This window comes from Denticeps clupeoides, chromosome 13 (genome assembly GCF_900700375.1).
Source record: "Denticeps clupeoides chromosome 13, fDenClu1.1, whole genome shotgun sequence".
Taxonomy (NCBI): Eukaryota; Metazoa; Chordata; class Actinopteri; order Clupeiformes; family Denticipitidae; genus Denticeps; species Denticeps clupeoides.
This window is the reverse complement of record NC_041719.1, coordinates 9,685,121-9,705,607: the sequence shown is the minus strand read 5'-3', so window position 1 is coordinate 9,705,607 and position 20,487 is coordinate 9,685,121. Positions and strand designations below refer to the sequence as shown.

The 20,487-nt window shown below is 40.2% G+C and overlaps 1 protein-coding gene across 2 annotated transcripts in view; it reads left to right on the top strand.

Moving 5' to 3' along the window:
• The window catches only part of naaladl2 (N-acetylated alpha-linked acidic dipeptidase like 2), a 175,033-nt gene that overhangs the window by 149,316 nt on the left and 5,230 nt on the right, over positions 1–20,487 (top strand). Inside the window, exons 12-13 of one of the 2 annotated variants that reach the window (XM_028999689.1) lie at positions 15,249–15,342; positions 18,525–18,723. In XM_028999689.1, coding sequence (XP_028855522.1) covers positions 15,249–15,342; positions 18,525–18,723 — 293 coding nt within the window. Of the gene's footprint in view, positions 1–15,248; positions 15,343–18,524; positions 18,724–20,487 lie in introns of those variants that run through there. The other variant, XM_028999690.1, reaches the window with a different exon arrangement.

Genomic DNA, 20,487 nt, shown 5'->3' with positions numbered 1-20,487 from the left:
ACTGATCAGAAACAATGGCAGAAGTTGGAGGAGAAGCAGCCGTCACGTTGATATGGAATTCAAAGAACGGAATCGAAAGTGTCAAGATATCACATTTCCCAGCACAGTGGGCAGGGGTTGAAAAACTTTTCCTGAATAACAAAGAGAACAAAAAAAATACTAAATTTATATATATATATATATATATATATATATATGTGTGTGTGTGTGTGTGTGTGTGTGTGTGTGTGTGTGTATATATATATATATCATACACAAACTCACTGTGACACACACCCCCATACACACACAACAAATGCACATGACAAACTTCTATTCATACACACACACACATATATATATATAAATATATGATGGATGGATGAATGTGTGCAGGCTCACCAGCATGGACACAAATGTCTGCATGCGCACACACCCGCGCACAAGTGTCAGGAACACTTTTGTCTCATCAAGCAACCTCTCCGGTCCTCGCGGGATTACGCCGAACATGAACACAGCTGCCAGAGACAGAGGGAAAGAGAATAGAAAGCAGTGGGGGGAGAGAAGGGAGGAGAGAAAAAAAAAAAGTCACTATGAAATTCCTCTGAAAGTCTGTCTGTACCCTGAGCAACAAAGAAAATCCTCCCACCACCGTCCTCTCGCAGGGCCGCGCCCGGGTGGACTTGTCGCTCGTTCAACGTCCCGGATGCATTAGCGAAGAGCTTTATATCTGCCATTAATGCCGTCCCTGCATTAGTGTCTAATTGCAGCATGAAGTATTGCATGTTTGGGTTTTAATGTGTCTGTCGTCGTGTAAGGCCGCTCACCTCTCCGCTTCTAATAAAAGCCCCGGGAACACATAATGAGCTCCCTGACGGTACATTAATTAAGCTGTGGTGAAACGAGTGGGTAGTGTGTCTGTGAATGACAAAATGACCTTGACACAAAGTTGCCTCTTTTGGGCGTCTGTGCAACAAAGCGCCCAGATGCACAAACTGCAGGCTGAGTTTGCATAGCTGATCCACTTGTGCATTTTTTGCATGAAAGTTTAGCAATCCCTAGAACAGCAGCATGCTACAACTCAGCCAAGGTCTCGCTCACAATAGAGCCTGTGACCTCACTGTGACACCAGGTGAAGTGAAAGTTAATAACAAATATGATTAAGTTCTTCAAATGCACTGGTGGGCACTGCTTCCTCTGTGGTGGCCTCCATATGGGCCTGATGGGAACTTAATTGATTTGGTTGTTGGGTCTCTGTGTGAGCGTGAGTGTGTGTGTGTGTGTGTGTGTGTGTAATTCTGCAATATCCCCTACATTTTAGGCAGCGGTGAAATTCCCCAGCCTCTCCCTTTGAGGCCAGTTCTGGTTGTCATGAAAGCTGTAGACTTACCTGCATCCCTGGGGAGCTCAGCCAAGGTCCACTCTTTCTTCCCGCTCGCAATGGAGCCGAGGGATTTTTCCCTCCTCAATTCGTCTCCCCAAGCTCATTTTTCAACTGGGTTTTTGAGACCCCTTTTCAGACAGCTCCCTTTGAGTTGGCATGGCTGGCCGGCATCGATCATTTGGGGCTCCAGAGTCGCTTGCGCTCGATCCCCCTGCTCCGCTAAGTCCACTTGTGATATGCAGGAGAGGCCAAAAAAAATACAGACACTGCATCGAGCAGTGGAGAGACTGATGGACCCTGCTGTTCTTGTTTTTGCCACTTTAAACTGAATTTTAATAATGTTGTGCATCTCAAAATATTACAGTATTGTGAAAAACCTTCTGATTATGGGGCCGCTTCCTTAACCGCTAGGCCACTACTGCCCCAAAGGGGGAAAACACAAAGGACAACAATCTGGTTGCACCCTTGGTTGCACTTGGTTAAGGTACCTTTAGATTTAATTACAGCATTCAGACTTTGTGGATACTCATCTATCATTAACACCACCTGATTAACACAACATACTTTCAATACTTGTTATACTTACTGTATGTTCTTTATTCATTTTTTTAAAAAAAAAGAGTCAAACTAATGAAATAAAAGTCAGGCCTAAAAACCAAATTACTGTTTTTCAATCTACACTAACTACATCACCTTGTCTCCACAACATCAAGGAGCACAATACAAATGTATCAGTGCTTGCTGGGATCTCATTTCACAAATAAAAGGCTTAGTGACAGTCGAGTATCAGAAAATAGATCGCTGAATGTGAGCATCGAGTGAAAGGGACTGGGTGCCATGAATCCTCACTATCAAGGCACGTTAGATTGTTGGCGATACAGGGTGACTGAAAGAAGCCTAGTGGACCATGCAGCTTCCCAGTGGACCATAATACCGTCCGGGTATTCCGAGCAGATGGCCTCTGTCATTTCCTATTTTTGACATTTTTTCCTTCTTATTGCACTTGGTTTTTAGATCACTTGTTTCTGTTTAGCTTAGGTGTCACAAAATGTGTGTTTACCTGGACCACTGGCTTGGGGAAGAAGTGAATTTACCAGAAATGCATTCCACATTGTGCTGCTGATAATGTGACTCGTCCTGCAATCATCAACTCCCTCGGCATGCCTCCTGTGAAGGAGTATAAAGAGGCCAGTAACTGAAATGGAACAGCGACGATATGATGATGGACTGAGTGCTGGTGTGTAAAGAACCCATTAACCTGCTCAGGATGCACTGAGACGGGATGCAGGGTGGGGACGGATGAGGGAGAGTGGGCCAGAAATGGAGTCATCTTGGAGGAAGGTGCTTTTAAATGAACCTGCCACAGACTGTGGGCTTCAGCCTTCCTGAAAATCAAAATAGGCGGAAGTATGTTGCAGATAGCCAGTTGGCAGTTTGTGCAACAGGTCATTTGGAGGGTTGATTTTACCACACAAATGATTTCTAATATAAATATGTTCATGTAAGAGTGAAACAAGTAATGGGCACCAGGTCCTTAGTTTTCCTTTGCAGACTGTAAGTAAGAATGATTGTGATAAAAGAAGGTAGTCCTCAAAAAGCAAAATGTTAAACCAAAAATATTAACACATACATCTCCCAAATATAATACTGGTCAAGCATGGAAACTTGTGTAATATCACTAAATAGAAGTATTTGATGGACTAAGCCCATCTCCATAACTCAGCTTTAGAGTAGAACCTTGACAGAGGTCAGGACCAAGCACAGTAGACTGTAGTCAAATCGGTACTGTGTACTGAAAAGGGGGCAGTCCAGGAGACCCTCCTTACTGGCTACCAGAGGGTCCAGTCCTGTTGCTTCCCTGCCAACCCCCACCTTCAAGATGAGCGCACAACCCACATGCCCCTACCCACCATCCCTGGACTGGCGAATGCAGGTCAGGGACCTTGTCCTTGGGGTTCTGCTTGACAGCGCCACCTGGAAGATAAGTGGAGAAACAAAAGAGTGGGTTGTCAGGCTCTGGAACCTCTTCTGGAAGCTGGGGCAGGAAAGTTGGAGCCAGGGCCCTCAAGCAGCCCCCCAGTGCTAACACCCCCTCACTGGCATCACTGGTGACTTCTTGGCACAGGTATGGGATACAGGCATGGCTATCTGACTCTGCAGTCTTGCTGAGTCTCCCTGTGTCTTGCTGCTGATGGTGGATTCCCCACTTTCCACCTCACTCTCCTCTCGTCATACAAAGACAAATGGGAGGGACCTCTCTCTGGGCTGTACCCCGCGCCTATCCCAACCAATCCTAGTCTTCTCTGATGTCATCCTTGGCATCATCCCAGTCGATGTGGGACATGTTGCCAGCGCACGCAGAAGTCCCATCCCACATCTTCCTGCCTCCAACCACTCACCTACAGACTGCCCCGCTTCCGGGTGTCACAGATCCTGCTGGGGCTGTCGCTCCACCACAACGCTACTCGCCCTTACGCGATCCACAACTCGAATGGGTGACACCTCTTTTGCAGCTCTAGGTGCTTGCGTCCTTGCCCTGGTGTGTCCTGCCGTGGCTCGACCCATCCCCACGGCTCCCTTTTAACGGGGCCCTAATCATGGAAGCCTAATCAGCAGCACCTGTCCATGATTAGAGCCCTGTTGTCACGCTGATTGGTGCAGGCTGCAAACCCAGCTGCATCCAGCCATGACAATACTCTGCATGATCCAGGTATTGTACTGCTGATTTTCATTCCTATTACCATCAAGAACCGGGTTGCTGTGCCTTGAGAAGAGAATCTTGCTAAGACCCAGAAGATCTGCCCTTACCCAGGCTACCTGAAGCCAAGCACGCATGATGTAATGAAAGGTGTCAAGCTGCCATCTTGATGCCCCAGCCCTGGGCGCCACTGGAAGTGGCTGAGCTCTGACATGGCCATGGTATCACTGCAAGCAGTGAATTTGACAGATGTGTCACTGCTGCACTGGGTTTGGTGTGGGTCGGAAGGGTGTGTGCCTGAGACAGTTAGCTACCGAGTGGCTGAAACAGAGTGGAAATTGTGCAGTCAGTCCTGTCCAATCAAATGATCATTGTAGCCCACTGTGGAACAGAAAGATTCCTAAATAAACAATAAAAATGCATTGCTAACATCATGTGAAGTGGAAGTTTAATTCCTAACACCCTGGGTTATAATTTAGCATGTCATTATTGTATTAATAAAATATATTTATTGATTAATTTTTGTTTTCCTGTTGAAAATTTGTTACCATGGATTTGCATTAATGGACACTTTCACATACACTGAACATTTCTTTCCTTTTATTTTTGCATTGATTAGTTTGTGTAAAAATAATGCAAAAGTACTGAGATTCCACAGCTAGTACTGCTACTATTTCAGAATGTTATGTGGTTACACTGATTATTTTAGTGCCAAGGTCCAGTGCATTCAATGATGATGGTGTCAAGATTGGAGCCGGGGCGAGAAGTTTACATGATGTTGGTAGTTTATTTAATATGTTAGTAATGTTGAATACTTATCATTTGAATATTATTAATTGTATTACATTCTTGATTAATCAGCTGCATTTTAATAACAAATTCTGATTTCGTATTGTCAATGCTGAACATGATGTTATTGAAAATAAATCTGATGCTTATTTTGTGGCAAACATGTGACAATAATACTATGAATGTCGAGAGATCTGAAAACCCAAACATGGAGTGGGGAGGTGAATCTTGCCTTTATTCTACAGACGCATGGAAATGAATAAACAGAACACCCCAAGGTGTTCACATTCGTGTGGGCGATCAGAAAAGGAAAGTGAAATGACTTTGCTGATTGGAGTGGTGAATGGTCTGAAGGTGGAGCTGAGCTGAGAAGGCTGGTTTAAAGGGTGTAGAGCTGGGTCAGTGTTCTGTTTGGAGGTTAGTCCAGGGGATGTTCTCATAACACAAGGAACTCAGTGAGCAGCTCATAGTAGTAGTAGTAAAAAAAAAATTATGAATAGTCCAACCTGTTTCTTGGTCTCATGACAAAATACTGATATAAAATTTTACAATACCGTGTAATGTGCATGACTACAGACAGTACGCAAATTTATTGTTCATAAAATTTTTATTGTAATCTACTTATCTTTACACAATTACAGTTTTTGAGTTCTTCATATGTAGTAACTTTAAAAGGTCTTAAGTATTCAGACAATAGTCCGACTGCAACATAGACATGTTTCTGAGCCAGTGAACAATTGACAATTGTGACAATTTGACAAAATTGACAGTGACAATTTTTATTGGACATTTGCAGCACTATAATATCTAATACTTTAAATCCTCATGTTGCAACATAGTATTCATAGTATTCATCTTATCTATGTGAGTTTGTGTATCTGTGTTGTTTGTGTATCAGAAACATTTGCATGTCTATAATTGTACACTTTATGCACATTATAATTATCAGGTTTTTTATCTTCTGATGGAAAATATAGATGTAATCCATTTTGAAATAAGACTGTAACATAACAAAATGTGGGAAAATGTATGCTCTCTTTTCAGATGCACTGTATATAAAATGCATTACTTAGGAACCTGCTGTTGCTTCACCTACTACTTCTCAATTACTATCAGCTTTGTTAAGTTATTACAAATAATAAGCCAATTTAAAAACACAGTTAGCATCTAGTCAGAAGTACAGAATAACGCTGTCATTTACAGTTCAAGTGAATGTATGAGGAGTGTAAATACAAAAGCTAAAGAAGGACTGCATCTTACAATAAGTACAGCACATAGATGAAGGGGACAGTTTTGAAGGGTAGATATTGCAAAGGCCGATTCTACAATATCTAGTAAAGCTATGTGTATACATAATGGCCAGCGTAAAGGTCACAGTGGAAAATAGGAAAATGTTTTTATTAGTAGATTTTTGAACATCATAAAAAAGTATGGAATTGAATGGAGAAATAACAAAACAAAAACAATGAATCCAAGGGAGAAGGGATCTTAATCATAAGAAGAGAGAGAGATTTGTCAATATTCTAATTTCATAGAAAAAATATTGCGCTTACTTTCTTGCTCATTTTCTAGAGGATGTAGTTGTAAAATTTTTCCTTCTTGCTGTAAAATAAAACAAGATCATTTACCATTCTTGCTTTAATTCTGTGTAAGTTTGCAACCATGCATCTGTGAGATGGCCTAAATCAAATGAATATATATTGTTTTTTTTTTTATTATTTACAGTTTTTTTATTAAAGGGTAATAAAGGCACCCGGGGAGCAGTCTGTGGGGACGGTGCTTCGCTCAGTGGCACCTCAAAGGAATCTAAGGTGCCACTGAGGTGCCACTGAAGGTGCCACTAACAAATCAGAAGGAGACATTAGGTCAGACAATGTAAATGTAACAAACTCAAAATAGGGGAGTCATTTTGTCTATTTATTTATGGACCTTGATATATTGTTGCCATTTCTCTTGTCCAATTGACCATGTTGTTGTCACACTTGTATGTGAGTCAAATGGTTTGTTGCTAGATTAGCTGCGATTCCAATTTGTTTCATTATTTATAGGCAACAAATTAGACTTCCATCTAACATTCCCTGCGCTTCCCTTTGTTATAGAGGATGTGTTGGGTGCACCGTTTTGTAGGTTGAATTAGCCTCTGGGGGTTGTGCTTCAGTGATAATGAGTAGTAAAGTGTGAGGCAAAGTTCCATCTGATTTCACCCAATCCTGTGTTCCTCCCCTCCTAACACCAGCAAATGCTAATGACTGTAATTATGACACTTGATGAGGCATTCTCTTACCATCAATGCTAAAACTGGCAAATAACGTTGCAAATTGCTGTGATTCCCTGTGAACTAGGCAGTGAAGTTGGAGACAATTTGTTTTCCAAAGGGTCTTAAATAAGAGCTCTCTGACTCTTTTTGACATTCTAAACAATACCGCCGTGATAAGTAATTAAATACCCTTCACATTTTTCCTTCTGCCAATTGCAAGAAGATATTAGGGCTTATATTCTTGTGCAGCACTCGCCTGAAGTGTCAGTTAACTCCCAAAATAATCCTTGTTCAGTAGTCCAATTATTCCTACAGAATTTTTGGTTTTGGGAATTTAGTCCATTGGTTGTTTTGGGCCAGTTATGTACTTAACAAAAAGTGGCCTCCACAGTCACCGGACCTGAACCCAATCGAGATGGTTTGGGGTGAGCTGGATTGCAGAGTGAAGGCAAAAGGGCCAAAAAGTGCTAAACACCTCTGGGAACTCCTTCAAGACTGTTGGAAACCCATTTCAGGTGACGACCTCTTGAAGCTCATCGAGAGAATGCCAAGAGTGTTCAAAGCAGTAATCAGAGCAAAGGGCGGCTATTTTGAAGAAACTAGAATATAAAACATGTTTTCAGTTATTTCACCTTTTTTTGTTAAGTACATAACTCCACATGTGTTCATTCATAGTTTTGATGCCTTCAGTGAGAATCTACCAATGTAAATGGTCATGAAAATAAAGAAAACACATTGAATGAGAAGGTGTGTCCAAACAGTTGGCCTGTACTGTATATCCAGATGAACAGTGGTGTCCAGAGATCATGTCCTGAAAGTCCATGTGAGAAGATTTTTTTATTAGTTGAACCTTCTTGGCAGGCCATTTAACTGAAGGGTATATCTGCTCTCTCATTTGAATATATAAATTGACTTAATATTTTCAGAGGTGCCCTGTCAGACTTCCTCTGCTAATTGTCATTGGTTTCTTTGTTGGGGCTGCCATGTGTTACCCTCCAAGACGTTCATTAGACTGCAGAGAGAATCACAGAAGCTTCACTTGTAAATTTCACACTTGACTGTGTTCTGCTGAGAGTTTTTTAATATAGCCAGTATTAAGGAACCATTTCCAATAGTCTAAAACCTTTTTTTTTACACACATTGATGGGGGGCTAAATATGCATTCCATATTCCTCTAAAATGCATATATGTTTCTTGACTTCTCATTAACTTAAATGAACCGTTTCCCCCATGGTTTTTAAGATGTGCTGGCCAGCACTGTTTAAACAAGCCGGCTGAGGCTGAAGAATAGCACAGCATAATTTTTTACGCTAACCTGTCTATATATAGGTGTGTGCATTTTAAAGAGATTTACCTTTATGAGATAAAGACCTGAGATAGAAGCAGGATTTTTTTTTTATGCTGCATTGCAGGCCCCATCCATATTCACACCCAAACAACGCCTATATTGCACCGGTTTGAGCCTGGCAGTGGTCTCAGAGTATCAGTTCCTTCAGGGAAGTTACTCTTCAACCTCCCACAAATTTGACACCAACTGCTCCAAAAATGGTGGGGAGGTTATTGTGCCCTAATATATAACATGACAAGGTGTCAGGAAGTAATTTTCCCCGACACACGGCGGTTTAGCCCTGTGTTTTGACGGCAGTATCTCAGGCGTGCTCCTTCATCACCTGGGTAACGCAACTGGCGTCTGGGTGGATGAGAGTTGACACGGGCGTGTTTGATGTGCATTGTAATGGAGGAGTGTAATTTGTCCGCAGAGCCACGCCGGTTCGGCCGTCTCACCAGAGTTGTCCCCAGCGCAGCGAGGAACTTGCGGCTCATCCATCACTGCTCGTGATTAAAAAACCCCGCTGCACTTTTGATGCTGCTCTGCTCTGGCTGAAAAATTTAAAACTTAAAAATCAAGACATGATGACACATGGGATCTAACCCGGCACTTTGCAGTGAACAAATTTTCCCTTTTTGGAAGATTTGGGTTTGTTCACGACTGCAGGTTCTGTTAATTAAGTATTTGATCATTTTATTGTTATTATTAATATTGTTTTTGTTGTTTTCAATCACATTGTTCAAAGTGCTGCTGAGTTGTTTTTAATATAATGTTGAGTAAATTCAATTATGTTGACAATCAACTGCCTTCTCGTTGGTCACTGTTCAATTTCTTACAGATGCTGTGTGGGATTTGACAAATCTCAATTTTCCTATCCTGTTGGCAGATCATTTTTGATTATTTTAATTCATGTTTTCACCATTTCAGGCAAAAAAACAAGAGAAGTGTTTCACTTGCCAATAAAAACGTCTTTTTTGACAAGAAGAAAAAATGACATATTTTTCAAAAACATTTATGTTTCCCAGTGTACCACAAGTTTTATGTAAAATCGTTGCTGTCACTTTCAGCTTTTTTTCAAGAGTCTAATAATGGGTACTTTTTATGTATAATGTTTTGATTGAAGTCTTTATTTCATGAGCGAACACCAGTATTCACTGAGCAGTAGATTCAGACTTCCTTTTTGGAAGTCCCACCAACGCCAATTAGGACAGTCAGATATGCATGCATAATTAGCCCAACTAGAACTGAATCTGAAATTGTTAGAAGATGTATGCAGACATAAACCACAGTTATGAGTTTGGCCTCCCTCTGTGCTCTCACAGACGTTTCTCACAGCCAGAACTCCACACTGTTTTGCTGCAGACAGGCAGGCAGAGTCTCTGAATAATGAATAATTAACGTGGTGTTAATGGCGATCCTTTACTATCCTTTCTTCTGTCTGAAGAAATCACAGCATTTTCTTCCAGATGCTGCGTAAACCTCATCCTGCCAAAACTCTCTCTGGTGCTATGTTTCAGTTTCTCTGCCTGGCACATTTGTTATTTTATTCATTCCCAACACCCCTCAGCCATCCCTCCTTTGTCTGTGTTTCAGAATTAAGACTTGCGTAAACAAACATGAGGACTACCATTTATACTCATTTAGAATTTGTTTCCATAAAAAATAATAATAAATTGTCATCGACAAAGTTTGAAATAATCATGTAGTTCATGCAAGATACAGCACTAGTGAATTTGGCTGGTTTTACTGCTTCTTTTCAAGAGTAAATGTTGCTGATAAAGTTCCTCTCTACATGTATGCAGACATTCCATCATTAACTGACATTTACAACATGAATAATGTCTGGACTGGAGGTCTTTTTAATGCACCAAATAATTGCAAAATAAAGGACATTTCTAAGCAACCATAAGCGTTTGAACGGTAGTGTACATAGTTTCCTCTCTGTCACACCTTATCCTCCCTGTCACATCATCTGCTAATGATGCACCCTGCCCTCATAATCGTTCTTTTCATCACAATGGAGAAAATTTCACATATATTGAGGGGTGAATTTAAACACTCAGTCCTCCTCAGTATTGTACTACCTGTGTTCAGGAATAGGAATGATGGGGGGGGCAGATTGGCACATCCATCACAATCGTGGATCGTGGGCAGGTCTGTGGAGATCTGACCCCATTGCTCTAACTTGTATAAGAAATGGTGGAGGCGCATTCAAGCATGGATGATTGGCAGCAGCCAGAGAGGGGACATTTTATGGTATATTTTAGGAAATTACATGTGGGTCTGGGGCCCACCGTTCCTCAGGGACCTGTCAACAATGTTTATTAAACAGCTCTGTCATCGCCGCCATCAGCATTCATGTTCCCCCTCTTTGAGAGCGACAGCGACAGTGACTCCCACACGCATTACACATGCACGCGGTGGTAGCAGAATTCCCATGGTTCTGCATTCCTTCAGCGCTGGCGAGGTGTAATGAGGGATTTATCAGCATTGTGCTGAGGCAGTGTTCATTTTGACATATTTTGATGAAGTTCTTTTAAACTGGATGTCAGTTCTTCTCACATTTTTAATTTTTCACGCTCCTTAATCTCCACTCCTCGCAACAAAACTTGATGGCATAAACGTATATTTCGCCGAGCAACCTCGCCTCATAAAATGATAACTAATAACCAATGACTGCATACCTTGTCTTTCTCATGCATTGTTCATCACTTTTAGCTTCATCTCTCAGCAACACCCTTCATGCAAAGCCCACATGCAGTCCCTTCAGAGCTCCAGTACCTTTATTAACAGACCTTACTTTTTCATATTTTACAATGCCCAGTGTTACAGTATGTACTTTCTTGCTGTAGAAAAACATCATCTTAGATATACAGGACAGTTTTGCATCCACAGCAGACGTTCCTCGTTTGTGGGTTTCAGGATGGTTTCTGGGGCACGGGTTTTGAGCCGACAGTGACTCTTACCGGCATAACGCCTCTCCTGTGCTCATGATGGGCTTTGATTTCGCTGCAAGACCATATGGTTGCTGCAACCACAAAGTGCATTTGATCCTTTTAATACCAATCTCCAGTCTGAAGTGGTTGGAGGGGAAAGGAGCTGGATTACCATCCTGGCGCTGGACCAGCTCCTGTGTTCCAGATCTTTTAAGACTGCCCTTCACAGGTTTTTAGCAGATGCTTAGAATCAGCATATCCATAGAAAAAAAAACTTTTTCCCCTATTTTTTAAAAAATAACCTCCCCTTCTTGGAAACCCTCTCCATACATTTTCATTCATTATTGTGTTTTTACCATTTTTTAAAAGAGAAATGCAGCCAGTTAAAGTGCATCTATTTTTCTCAGGCCTCTCAGCATATTTGTCCATAATGAAGTCCTGAGAAATTGTTCCTGGAAATGACCAACACCGGTTTCAGTGATTTATTTCCTAATGAATAAGGCTGAATCATCACTTGATCTTACCACAATTTAAGTCAAGAGTGGAAGTAATATGTGTTCATTTCTGGTGATTAATAGATTACCAATATAAGTATATGAGCATGGGAAGAAAGTGAAAAGGACCACAATATTCTGATATATATTATCAGGGTCTACTTCTAAATTGACATTCAGTGGGTTGGAGTTGGTTGCTCCTAACTGGTGTAGGATGATGGGAATATGTTCATTTAAAAATATGGGTGGGTGGATGGAGTCAGGTCATTTCACAAGATGGTTTTACTCAGATATTTTCTTTTAGCAGTTGTAGCACATGTCACAATGTGCCAAATGGTACTGGAAGGCTCTATCAGACATACTGACATATGAAGGGTTGAATTCAAACAGGAAATGCTGTGATCTTGAAATTTCCAAAAACTGGTGGGGAACCATTACAGACCCACCAGATACATGTCATCAGATCATTTCTTTTTCATAAAATTACATAAACATTTGCTTCTCTCTCTATTTTCTGCCTACAGGGTGTAGCTCCCAGTGGCACATGCTAAAGTCTCTAACCTGCAGAATAAGTACTATTATGTTCTTGGTGCAAACTATAACACTACATTAATAATGCATGTTAAATTGTGCGGTGCTCAAGTTTAAAGCACATTTTTCAGTCTCTGCAGAGAAAACATTAAGGAACATGTAGACCCTCAAATGCCATTAAAAGCATCTGTGTCTGTATCTCCACTTTTAGATTATTCACCTTCATGACATAGATCAGCTTTCGGATTTCCTATTGTTAAAGTAATAGACAATTTTCACACGATTGAACTGGGTGACATATTTTGAGATGGCACTGACATAAAATCGCTGCATCCGGCCTCTCAGAAATATGACCATGTCACCGTCAATCTGTCTTGTTTAGTGTGCGTTTGTTTTTTTTTAACTTCTGACTCTCTGCACCATCTGGCATCGTAATGAGTGGAGTGCAGAGCTTGGAGACAGAGAATCAATCTTGTGCGGCATATTGATCTCATAAAGACGTGCAACAATGATCGTCAAAGTGTTAATTAATTACCAAGGAATGTAAGATGTGACTTTGATCCTTGATGTGCCTTCCTTGACCACTTTAATTAGGCTTCGTTAAATTAGAGTTTATGAAAGTTTCACTAACACTTTTTTTTGTAAGAATAAATATGAAAATATTTAATTAGTGTGCACAACACAGCTGGAATATATAAGCCTCTGAGAATTTACATTGTCCATGTTTACATTCTTGGCAATTTAGCCATTTTTTTTTTGCTCGTGTTCAGTGAGATTCCACCAACATGAAGAATTTGCCTCTGTCTCGAATTTTATCCAATTTGCTATAATAATGGCCCGATTTGCATAAGAGAGTCAGCTTTTTGTCCAATTAAGTATTTCAGTATGAAAAAGAGAAGTGGCTGCTGTATTGTACGTGATTTCTTTGTTGTTGTTGTTTTCAATGCACATTAACCCTCAGGTTTTTAATCAGTTTCTACTTTTATTTTTCGATTTTTTTGTGATCTTTCAAGACATCCTTCTCAACTAAGGTTGATGAATGTCAGTGGCAAATGCAAAATGACTCCGTTAATTCCAATCTGCTATTGATTTTGCCGCTGGAATTCTTGCAGAATGAATATGAGGTTTAAAGTGCTAAGAAGACCCTGAGCTCTGTGCTCCTCAGCACCGCTCATTGACTTTTCCAACCCTAATCCTGGAATTTACATGAACAACTCCCAGTGTAAACGGATCCAGATAGTGCTTATGGCTTCTGCGGTGCTGACCCCTGAAATAGGATAACGCGGCACGAGAAACAAATCACCTCGGCGCGCCACGGCAGAGCTTAGCCAGCCGGACCCTCTCTGGTGAATTAGCAATCACCACGCTGCGGTTTCAGACACACTAAGCTTCTCCAAGAGGGCCCTCTGCTGACAGTACAGACCAGATGCCTGTTGTGAGATTTTTCGTCCTGTTGCTGTAATGCACGCAAATGTATTCCCCTTTCAAAGCCCTCTGGTTCTTCAGTGTGTCTTGGAAAAGGAGGAAACCAAGATGTCAAAGTCTGCATGCAGACTGAAACTTCTCAGAGGCTCACAACAATCTCACTTACCACCTGGAGGAGAGGAGTCCTACTTTAATGACTGGGGGGATAAATTACATGTCTGGTTAATGAAAGAGTGTTTTTTGTTTTTTTTGGATTTGTTTGATTTTCCATATAATTCTGTGTGTCATAGGTCATATTAAATGTGGGGGTGTTAGTGTTCATAAACTATATATGAAAGTTTTTAGGTAGTTATCTATGATTTTTTATTTTAATGAAATACCTTTACTTTACTCTGCTTTAGAGGGGCAAAAATATTACATGTAGTTACGTGAATTTTGTTTGTAGTTACGTGAAAAATGTTTAATTTGGTCTAAAGCATCAAATAACTGCTTGAAAAAAGCTCAGGTTTGAGTTTGGATAACAAAAAAGCAAAGCTTTTCAAACATCTGAAAAGAGATTCCATTGGACCACAGAAGAGGGAAGGAAACATTCCCGTAATCGGCTACCCAGTGCTCACAAAGGTGATGGGTTAAAAGCAGAGGACACATTTAATTGTGTCACCATGTGCTGTGCTGCAGTGTTTCACAATGACAATCACTTCAAGAAGAGCTGTTGAAGCACTTATGGGTACCAATGATAGGGTAACATAAAGAATTTTGAACAACTGTTCACTCCAAAGTCAATGCTCTGGAGCTCCTGCTCACCACTGGAGCTTGTGGACACCCTACAGATCCTCAAGACAGCTAAGGATCTGTTGGTGTCCGTTGTACTGCGTAATGTGTTTGTTCATGGGTCAGTAATACAAACACTGAACAAGGCTTGAGGGAAATCACAGAGTCGTCTCTCTCTACTATCGCCAGTGACGCGATCCAGGCACCTGAACAGTCAATTCTCCATAAAGTCCTCAAGCAGGTCTTAAAGTTTTGTGCCCTATGACCACTTTGATTAAAATTGCCATAAACGGAGACCTGACAGTTATGCATCTCATAAAATGTGCTTTATTAATTCAGAAATAAACGTCAGAAAATAAGGAGTCAGCACCACAGACAACTCTGTTTTAAAACCTACAATTTGGCAATACAGTGACATCAAAATGGGTGTCTGGATGCACCAATGGATTCTAGGAGGTGATGCCACTTAGCTGATATTTTTTCATGTTATAGTTTAAATTGTTATCCTTGTTGTCCTTGTTGTGATTATTGATTGTAACTGTTGTCACTTAGAGATGTCAGTATTAAAGTATTGGCTATTCCTACTGTCATACTGTATGTAGCATCTACTGTATCACTCAATTTATTTATTAATTGATTGGATTTTTTTTTAAGATGACTGCAGAGGCCATTCTGCGACTCAGCTCCGATCCAGTCCTACCATTTTACCCATTGGACATTGCTCTAGATGTGCAGAATAAACTTAAAGGTAATGAGGACTTTATTATTCTTCAGTGCCATAAATGTTCAGGTATTATGCATAATGTAATTATGTAATTACACTACTCTTAAAACGGTTTTAAAAAAAGTTTTTGACAATGGACAAGCAAAACACCGTGCTCTGTAATGCTCTGCACAAGTTGCTGCAATATGTTGCCGTCAGAATTTCTCTAAATGCCCTGTGTATTCCAGGCAGTGTGTGCAGATCTATAACTCACCTCAGCCGCACAGCCAGGCAATGACAGCTCTTCCTTCTCCCCATAAGGATGATTTAGTGGTAGATCATCTGTTTGGGTGGACGTATCGATCGCCACATCACAGCACAAGAGGCCACTAGCAGAATGACCTTGATTTCTGCATTTGAAAAAATTCAAATCAGCAGCAGGCTTTTCTCTTTTGGTACCGTTGAAAGGGAGAAGATTATCAGCTTTGGACTTGATTGCCTTTCATTCCCAATAGCCTTCAAAAAGAGCACTGAATAAAGAAAAAAAAGTAAAGTTGTGAAGAGTTGCATTTGCATTTGCTTGTCCTGTGACATGAAGGAGAAAAATATAATAAAAATGCTTTTTTCTTTTTTTATTTTAAAAAATACAGCCCTGGATTCAAGCTTTAGCAGCACAGGCTCACTAAATAGAAGGCAAAAGGCATCCAAGTAAGCTTTACAAGGAAAGAGAAAGTTCCTTTGTGCACGTGTGATTTGCATAATAATAATAATACAATTTTATTAGAATCAGTAAAATGAGTTTATGTACGCTGTAGTGGTTGCACAATGCACATAAAATACATTATTGTTGCCAGTAATGTTATTTAACCATTTAAAGGGCTTTGAGTCTGTAGAAAACTGATGTAACACTTACTAATGATGCTAAATTCCGGTGAAGCTCATCAGTTCCACAATCCGGTCAGGCTTAATGCATACAAATTGCCTGGGTGCTGTGATTGAGATCGAGTGATTACCTGCCTGTTGTGTCTTTCTTTGGCCGTCCAGCTTTAGGCTTTGTGCCGAGAACAGGTTGAATTAAATATAGCATGCTTTTATCTGTGTGGTTAAAAATAAACCGGGAAGATGGGGCCAAGGTAAATAAATAATTCTAGGCAGCTGGTCTTGATCTTTCATCTCTTTATATCGTTCCATGCTGTGTTGGGATTGGAATAGTAAATGGATTTTCACAGACACCTCTTACAATTACACTATTCATGAGTAATGCAATGGATTCTCAGAGATCAAACAGGCATGGCTAATTGAAACTTTTGAGATCTTTTGTTTCCTTTTTTCTCTTCTTCTTTCTTTTTAATCGAAGAAAAAACACCTTTGAATGTTCTCTTTCATTTGAAAATGTCAGCACCAGAAGTGGCGAGAGTAGTCAAAGTACTGTTAATTTGTCTCTGTGGCACTGGGGGAAACGTTCAAGGACAACACAATATCTGGAAGTTGTAATAAAGTCTGCATATATATTAAATGTGGAACTGATTAATTTATAGTCAGAATGTGGAACATCATGGTTAACAATTTTTACCTGCAATGTATCAATATTTTGTACATTCACAATTACAGCATTTATCAGATGCCCTTATCCAGAGCGACTTTACAATCAGTAGTTACAGGGACAGTCCCCCCCTGGAGCAACTCAGGGACACAATGGTAGTAAGTGGGATTTGAACCTGGGTCTTCTGGTTTATAGTTGAGTGTGTTACCCACTAGGCTACTACCACCACCCTACTAACACCCAATATGAATATTAGTTTTTGATGACTCTCTGCACAAAGCAGATTTATTTACATATGTTTACATTTACATTTGTGCCATTTGATAGACACCCATATCCAGAACGACTTGCAACGTGCTTTCATGTTAACATCAGTTCTGGTTCACTAGGACTCAAACCATGAATACAAATCATTTTATTCACTCAGTTGTAGTTTTTCTTTTGCGTAAGTCAGACTTTAGGAAAGTAACAAGTTAGTCAAAGTTTTATGTAAGCTGCCATTTGAAAAGTTAATTCCACCACCGGGCAAGCAGTACTGGAGGGTCGGAGAGTGCGAGGTGCAGTGCGTGATGTGCAATAAGGGCTCTGAGGTAGGATGGTGCTACCCGATATTTGGCTTTGTAGGCCAGCATCAGTATTTTGAATCTTATGTGGGCAGCTACTAGGAGCCAGTGGAGGGAGCGTTGTGGGAGAATGTTGTGGGAGAATTTGGGAAGGTTGAAAACAAGTCTTGCTGGTTTTGATTGACCAGACAGATATGCAAAATGTGTTTTCATGTACGTGCAGAGTCCAGGTAGTCAGTGTCAGTGTGTGTTTTATTTATTTTTATTTATTTTATTAGAAACTATCTACTTAATCACTTCATCTGTGACAGATGAGAAAGAAGTCAAGTAGTAGTTTACTTGCAGTGATAGGATGAAAAACACATTTTCTGAGAGAAAATCAGCCTGTGCTATAATTGTAATAAGCAGTCTTGGCAACCCTGATTCCCTACGTTTCCCTACGTGCTACGTTTGCTTAGGTTTACCAGTTTGCTGCGTTTGATGTATTGGTAGCGCAGCACATCATCAATCAACTAGAAGCACTCAGTGCACTCTGCTCCAAAACCCCTGCGTCACTCTTGGCTTCATTTTGATATAGGCGTGGTGTGGAAACCACTCCCACTTGACTGTGTGTGATTGGTGGAACAGCCAAATAGACTGATCACAGAATGAACAAAATAAGCAAAACATTTTGATGTGACAAGTGTATTGAATTCATTCCCATTTATAAACCTAAATGTAATCAGAATAATCATCTGGATATCACTAGTCCTGTGTGCACATAGGGACATTCATGCATAAATAATACATTTTATATTGATTGCTATAATTCATAAGATGCAAAAATGTTGAATATAAACAGATCCAGTGCTTTGTTTGCAGATACATATATATATATACATATATATATATACACACATATACATATACATATATATATATATATATATATTTGTCACTCATAGCACTGTATGTATCTAGCTATAGAATTTAAACAATATATATATATTAATTTTTGTTTGTTGAAGACCAACATATGGTGTGCCTATTTCAAGACTGAAGCTATTGTAAAGTTGTGGCTTTTATGTGTCTGTATGTTTAGCCATTGATCTTAACTCTTGTATCTGCACCTCTGGGCACAGATGACCCGCTGAGGACGAGTGACCTGCTGGACGCAGCTGCCGCGCTGAGGGAAAACGCCTCGCTGCTCCAGTCAGAGATCATGCGGCCAGCCAATGACCCCAAGGAGAGGGACCCTGCCCATGTGCGCATGCTGAACGATGTGCTGCGAGACCTGGAGAAAAGCTTCCTCATCCGTAACCCTCCACCTGGTTTGTACAGGTAGGCACACTGTAGACTCTCGCCAGCGATAGTGTACTGAAGTGAGTACTTACAGTTACCTGCTCTGCTTTTCTCTACTGACCAATATATTATATATAAAGGCACAAAGGTTCCCAGATTTCAAAGGGAATAAAGAAGGTAAGAGAGACAGGTTAGGGAAACTTTGATGTTTGTAGATACAGAAAAATAATAAGCGCACAGCAACAGAAAAAAAAAAGTGATTGCAGACCGCAACATATGTAAAGGGCATGTTGAGCAAATGAGCTGACATTCAAACAAGTGGAACGTTGACATCCGCTAATATGCTGCCTGTTTTATAAAGGTTTTAACGCCATCTATGGCAGCGCAGACCGTGAGCGAGATAAACACTCATTGTTGTCAGAAGCACTTTATGGTCTGTCACAAGATCAAGAACAGATCACAGGATGTAGCCCCACCTTTGAGATGAACAGCACAAATTTATCTTGACTTTCACGCTGCTGCTGTCCATACCCACTCCAATCTCCATGCAGGTCAATCCATAATGAATGCTGTGGCATCCCGGAATTCTGTTTCAGTGCTAAGATGCAAAAGCAAACGCTGGACCAAGACAGACATTCTCAAGTTCATGTTCCAAATGAGTAATGACATCACTTCCCCATGGTGGGCTGTTCGTAACTGTTCAAGGCTCTGGTGACAGACGTGCCAATTTGAATTTCTGTCGGAAGTATTTACCTTCAACGAACAACCAGACAGGGAAGGATCTTAACTTTTCCTTTTTTCGGATTTTCTGTTTCACTGTTCTAATCAATCTTTCCTATGTCTGTGAATGTGGCAACATTACACTAATATGATTTGATTTACTCTTACACAACACAAACCTTTGAACTTCACTAGTTTCATACAATTCAAGTATTTATCCACACAGTTGAAATATAAAAAGGGAAAACTTAAAAATTTCATTTCCACTTAAGTTACACTGTGAGTTCACACAGGGCAGTGCTTTAAGTTCCCTTTTCACTTAGCAAGCACAATCAAATGGGAAGTATGATTTTGCTGAGATTAAAATGATAAATTAGGTGATAAGAAGATTAGCACTAGTTCATGATGACTAAATAGTTTCTTTACAGTGCTGTGAAAACTCAGATCTGTCAAGTGCTTAATTCACTAGAATAAATTGTTTTGCCTAGATGTTTTTAACATGTAAAATTTTAAGTGAAAACATTGTTTTTGCCTTACATAGATCATTAAATTTCAAATGTATAGTATCCTATTAATGTTGTAAAAAATATTGATACTATTACTTTCAGTATCAATTAGCACTGGTATTGATTCTTAAATTCCAGATGTGCATCTGCATTGAAATCGCTGGCAGACCACAACAATTTTCAACATGCATTGCAGCAGGAAGCCCCTCCCCCAGACCAAATGTCCTTTAAACATTAAAAAATGTCCTTTAAGCTTGCTAGAAAAAAAAAATCAACCAGATGAATGGGGTAAACCAAAATTTGTGGACAAGCCTGTTTGCAAGAAGTGCTTCAAAGCTGTTGTTATCAAAGAGAGCAACATGACAAATTTAGCAAAGCATTTGAAACAACATCACTTCGAATTTCGAGAGGAGAGTAAAGTTGTTGTTCAAACGTAATATGACTATTTAAATTGCTTCTATCAAAAATACCGTATAAGTAAGTTAACTATCAGAATGGCTGTGTCTTTGCTTCTCTCTCCATGTTTTATAATTATTGTGCATTATAACGTGCATATATTTTTCACTTTTGCAGCATG